Raw genomic sequence first — 6,106 nt, forward strand, 5'->3', positions numbered from 1 at the left:
TCAGTATTCCCAGTTTTGTCTCTAGTCTTCAGTATCAGTATGAACATCAAAATGCCCAGGAACCAAAGAAGTTAACTTGGATCTCCCCCCCAACCCCAAGGTATCATGGCTGGATCAAACAGATCTGGAGATCTGAAAGATGCTCAGAAGTCCATTCCCATTGGAACTATCCTTGCCATCTTGACCACATCCTTCGTCTGTATCCTTTTCATGGATCTGGTTTGAGTTGTAGTCATAGAAACATACAGTAGAACTAAAATGATCAGTATTTTAATCCTAATAATAATATCTCTTCCTACCACCTCGGTTATTGCCAGATAATCTGCTCACTTCATAAACATGATTTAAGAAATATTTTGTAGGAATAGTGAATTGTGCAGCTCATTTTACTGACATAAGAATTACCTTTAGTGTGTACTTTCTGTATAATGTTAAAGGGTAGCAACAATTTCCTTGACTCTTAGTATGACAGATTTAAGCAATGTTGTCCTTTTTGGTGCATGTATTGAAGGAGTTGTTCTCAGAGACAAGTAAGTAGTTAATTTCCTAATAATAATCATGTCTACCTTCCATTATACCTGGTCACCCAGCATAGCTCTAAGACAGATATAATTTCAAAAATCCAACCTTAGTGTCAATTATAACAAAAAATGTAGAAAATGTGGGTGGGGATTATAGCTTGGTAGTGGAGTGCTTGTATAGCACAAGGAAGGCCCTAGGTATGATCCCAGCAACGCACGCGCGCGCGCGCACACACACACACACACACACACACACACACACAAAGGAAGGGACTGGAGAGATGGCTCAGGGGTTAAGAGCACTGGACATTATTGCAGAGGATCTATATTCAGTTCCCAGCACCTACATGGCAGCTAACAACCGTCCATAACTCCAGATTTAAGGGATCTAATGGCCTCTTCTGACCTCTGGGCATTCCACGACATAGGTGCACTTACATACATGAAAGACATATACACATAAATTTTTTAAAAAATAAGGTAGTTTTAAAAAGGATAAAGAAAGATTAAAATAAATGTGTGTAATTTCCAGCAGGTTAGTAAATAATAAGGACCAATGTGGTATTAGTATTAGATAAGATACAATAAATATAGCTCTTCCCAAAAAAGTAGTGAATTTTGAATTCTGAGTACTTCCATATACACCAAGGACTGCTAGAAAGCTATAAGAAATTAAAGGAAGACAAGTAAAAAAATATGTAAATGTCTCCAGCATCTCCTCTGTGACAGAGAAGTAGCTATCCAGTTGCATTTTGGCATTCTAAATAAAATTCTGAAACTCTCTTCATTTCCTTCATGAAGGCTTCTGAGTTTTTACTACTACTTGTCTTTCAGTATTTTTGTCAGATATTTTATAGACAAACCTCTCCCTGAAACTCACTGCTTCTTACATTTTCCCTGTCTTGGTTAATGCCTCACCTTCACTCCCTCTCCAAAAGGAATCTAGGTGTCAGCCTAGCCTAGACATCATCCAACTTTCCACTGTTCAGTGGTCCCTCACTCTTCACTGGGCTTCAGGATTATTTCCTTATAATTCTCTGATAATCTCCCTTTCAGTTTTACCAAACCTTCTAGTCCATCCTCCATACTGCCACCAGGATGATCTCCAGACCTTTGTCTTTACTGTTTCCTTTGCTTCAAATGGTTATTCCTACCTGGCAGACTCAGGTTCATCTTTAAAACTAGGCTGAATCTTCTTTCCTATGAAGTTTTCCGATATTCACCCAAATACATCACTCCTCCTTTCATCTATCCACTATGCTTGAACATACTGTGTTGTTGCACTCACCATACTGTATTGCAGCTACTCATTTTCATTATTACTTTCCCCATTAGACTGAGCTCTTTGAGGAAAGGAATCCCAACAGATGCTATTATAAATATTGTTGAGAAAAATAGGTACCACAGTACATACATACATGTGTGTATATGTGTGTATGTATTAGTAGCTCTGCATGCGTGCGTGTGTGCGTGTGTGTGTGTGTGTGTGTGTGTGGTGTGTGTGTGTGTGTGACAGTATATTCCTGTACTATTTTAATGGGCAATGTCTGGAACACTGGTAAATTATACTGTAATATAAAAATTATTCAGTGTAAAGTTCAGTGCTAGTTTGTAAAACTACTGGTCATTATCTCCTAGAGTTGCACACGTCCATATCTGTGATTTGGCAATTTTACTTCTGGGTGTATCTAGCAGAAATGTTTGTGCATATTCATAGTAGTAGCATTCTTTTTATTTATGGCTCAGAATGCGGCTGTTACAGCATAGCGTTTGCCTAGCATACATTTGAGGCCCTGCACTCAACTCCCAGGAACACCAGTGGGGAAGAACAAAAAATAACCAGCCGGGTGTGGTGGTGCACAGCTTTAATCTCAGCACTTAGGAGTCTGAGTCAGGCAGATCTCTGTGAGACTGAGGCCAGCATGGTTTACATAGTGAATTCCAGACCAGCTGGAGCTACAGGGAGACCATGTCTCCAAAAACAACAATAATGGGGGCTGGAGAGATGGCTCACCAGTTAAGAACACTGACTGTTCTTGCAGAAAACCCAGATTCAAATCCCAGCACCTACATGGCAGCTAACTGTCTGTAACTCCAGTTCCAGGGGATCCAATGACCTCTTCTGTCTACAGGCATTGCACGATACGGGTGCACTTACATACATGCTGGCAATACATGCATATACATAAAATAAAATAATGAAAAACAACAACAACAACAAAAACCCACTAGGGTTAAAAAACAAAGCTTTACTTACAGCTTTCTCCTTCAGATTAGCAACAATATCTGCTTTGGGGAAAAAAAAACAGAAAAGTACAAAAAAATACAAAAATCAGAGCAGAGATCCATAATCTTAACATAGCATTATTCATACTTTGCATATTTTTATCTGTTTATAACATTTTAACATTAGGGGTTTTTTTCTTAAGGCAGATTCCTAAGAGGGAATAACTGCAAAAAATTGATATATTAAAAAATTTTATAATCACTAATGTGTTTTATTTATATAAAGCTTACAACAGCCTGGGAAGATGTCTTTGAGGGTAAGAGCACTTGCTGCGTAAGCATGAGGACCCGAGTTTAAATCCTCAAAACCTATATAAGATGCTGGGTAGGGTTATGCATGCACCTTTAACCCCAGTGCTGTGTGGGGCAGAGAAGAGGACTGCTGGAACTTACTGGCTGCCAGCCTAGCTCCATGTTCAGTGACAGATCCTGTCTCAAGGAAGTAAGGCAGAGAGTAATAGAGCAGGACACCCAACATTCTCCTCTGGCCTCTAAGTACATGGACAGATGTACCTGCACACATGTACATATCACACACAGAGAGAGAGAGAGAGAGAGAGAGAGAGAGAGAGAGAGAGAAACAGATAAAACTGCGGAATATTAAAAATCAGAACAGCAGCTGGAGAGATGGCTCCACAGTTAAGAGCAAAGCTGCTCTTGCAGCAGACCCAGGTTCAGTTCCCAGCAACCATATGGCAGCTAACAACTGAAAATAATACTAGCTCTTACACCCTCTTCTAGACTTTATGGTCATTGCCAGCACATCCTGCAGTTACAAACATGCAGGCAAAACACTCACACACGTAAAAACCAGAATAGTGGCTATTGGAGAGGAAGTAAGGACCAGTATTTGGGAGTAGATCTAAATGAGATTTTTGGGTGCTGTTGATATTCTATGAAATAGTACATACCTACATTTTGTGTTTGATCTTTTACTCAACAGTGTGAATTTGTGTGTGTGTGTGTGTGTGTGTGTGTGTGTGTGTGTGTGTGTTCTATTTACTTTCATTACTTTATGGTTTTTCAACTGCATCAATACATAATTTATGCATTCTACTTCTTATGGCTATCTAGATTATTTTTCCCATTTAACCTTTTAAGAATATTATTACTGCCAGGCGTGGTGGCGCACGCCTTTAATCCCAGCGCTCGGGAGGCAGAGGCAGGCAGATCTCTGTGAGTTCAAGGCCAGCCTGATCTACATAGCAAGTTCCGGGCCAGCTGGGGCTACAGGGAGGCCCTGTCTCAAAAAAGACCAAAAAAAAAGAGTTTAATTTTGGGGCTGGGGAGATGGCTCAGTGGTTAAGAACACTAGCTGTTCTTGCAGAAGATCCAGGTTCAAATCCCAGCATCCACATAGCAGCTAACAACTGTCCATAATTCCAGTTTCAGGGGATCTGACGGCCTCTTCTGTCCACCAAGGGTATTGCATGACATGGGTGTACTTACATGCATGCAGGCAATACACACATACACAGAAAATAAAAAATAAATAACATTGTTTAAGATTATAAGCAAGAAAAACTGGGTGAATGTCTTCCTAAATTTTTCACTCTAAAGTTATTTTCAGATTAAATTTTCCCACTCTTTATTTCTTTCCCAGATTTGGTGATGCTGTGAAAGGTAATTTGGTGGTAGGCACCTTATCTTGGCCATCCCCATGGGTAATTGTGATTGGCTCCTTCTTTTCAACTTGTGGGGCTGGACTTCAGAGCCTCACAGGTGCACCAAGGCTGCTGCAGGCTATTGCCAAGGATAACATCATACCTTTCCTAAGGGTGAGTGATGCTTTCTTGTACCCTCTTCTTTTTTCCAACATTTTATGAAAAACATCATTATCTTCTGTTTAAGAATTAGGAGATCATAAACAGGTAGGGTTATAGAACAAAAACCTCTAAATTATTTGAATGAGTTTATGTATGATTGCTATGAAGGTGTTTAAAAAATAGCACTGTTATCTTTCAGGTGTCTAAAACTGGCACGTTGAGCAATGCCTCTGTGCCTGATCTTTACCCTCCTGTGTACAGGTTTTTGGTCACAGCAAAGCTAATGGGGAGCCTACCTGGGCTTTACTTCTAACTGCTGCCATTGCGGAGCTGGGAATCCTCATCGCCTCCCTGGATCTTGTGGCACCAATTCTTTCCATGTAAGAGCCATTTACTCTTTTTCAACTATTGTTGCTTAGTGATATATAACATGATTTCCATCAGTCACGTAAATGTAGTGATAATGACAGAGTAGATCAGCTACAGATTTTACCTCACTTAAAAAATATTCCTGGAGCTGAAGAGATGGCTCAGTAGTTAAGAGCACTGGCTGCTCTTGTAGAGGACTCAGGTTCAGTTTCCAGAACCTACATGGCAGTTTGTATCTCCGGTTTCAGGGAATTCAGCTCCTTCTTCTGACCTCTGCAGGCATTGTACAACATGGGTGCACTTACATACATACAGGCAATACACTCATACACATAAAATAAAAATAATTTTTTTTTGTCTTTCTGAGACAGGGTCTCCCTGTAGTCCCAGCTGACCTGAACTAACTATGTAGACCAGGCTGGCCTTGAACTCACAGAGATCTGCCTGCCTCTGCCTCTGAGTGCTGGGACTAAAGGCATGCGCCACCACGCCTGGCAAAAATAATATTTTTAAAAAATAACTAAGAACGCTTGTGTAAAGCTAACTTTTTTATTATTTTTATTTTATGTGTATGAATGTATTGCCTGTATGTGGCTGCTGGGATTAGAACCCTGGGTCCTCTGTTAGAGCACTCAGTGCTCTTAACCACTGAACCATCTCTTCAGCCCCTGACTTTTATTTTTTAATGGCCTAAAGTTTTATTAGAAAAATTATAGCAAAATAAGAAAGTAGATACCAAGAACAATAATGGTATTTTGTCATTCAGCATATCTAAATCATTGTCCAGTCATGTCCAGTTCCCACAGCACTAATGGTCAGTGAAATCAAAAAGGAAGTCCAACTCTCAAAATCACTGCTCAAAAGCAACAGCATTTATTAGACTCTTGTGAAATACAAAAATTATTTCTGATACTCAGTTATGCAGAAAATTGAATTCACACATCCTCCATGAAAAAAGAACAAAACTATGCTACTTTTCTTCTCAAATTATCTTTTTCTTGTTCTCAATTCTAAATTAAAATTTACATTTATACATTAAAGGCTAGGATCTGTATATGAGGGGAAACTTGGATTTTTACTTTCTGAGATTGGGTGATCTCACTTATTATTACACTTTCCAGGTTCATTCATTTTGCTGTGAATTTTGTTATTTGATTTTTCTTT

General features: G+C 39.4%; 1 protein-coding gene across 5 annotated transcripts in view; it reads left to right on the plus strand.

Annotated features, from left to right (window-relative positions):
• Slc12a6 (solute carrier family 12 member 6) overlaps positions 1-6,106 on the plus strand; it is a 118,669-nt gene that overhangs the window by 90,855 nt on the left and 21,708 nt on the right. For all 5 annotated transcript variants that reach the window (XM_008841144.2, XM_017800132.2, XM_017800131.2 and 2 more), the window contains 4 exons: positions 101-199; positions 473-530; positions 4,411-4,585; positions 4,835-4,953. In XM_008841144.2, the coding sequence (XP_008839366.1) occupies positions 101-199; positions 473-530; positions 4,411-4,585; positions 4,835-4,953 (451 nt within the window). The remainder of the gene's footprint in view (positions 1-100; positions 200-472; positions 531-4,410; positions 4,586-4,834; positions 4,954-6,106) is intronic.

This window comes from Nannospalax galili, unplaced genomic scaffold (assembly GCF_000622305.1).
Source record: "Nannospalax galili isolate Female #2095 unplaced genomic scaffold, S.galili_v1.0 scaffold999, whole genome shotgun sequence".
Lineage (NCBI taxonomy): Eukaryota > Metazoa > Chordata > Mammalia > Rodentia > Spalacidae > Nannospalax > Nannospalax galili.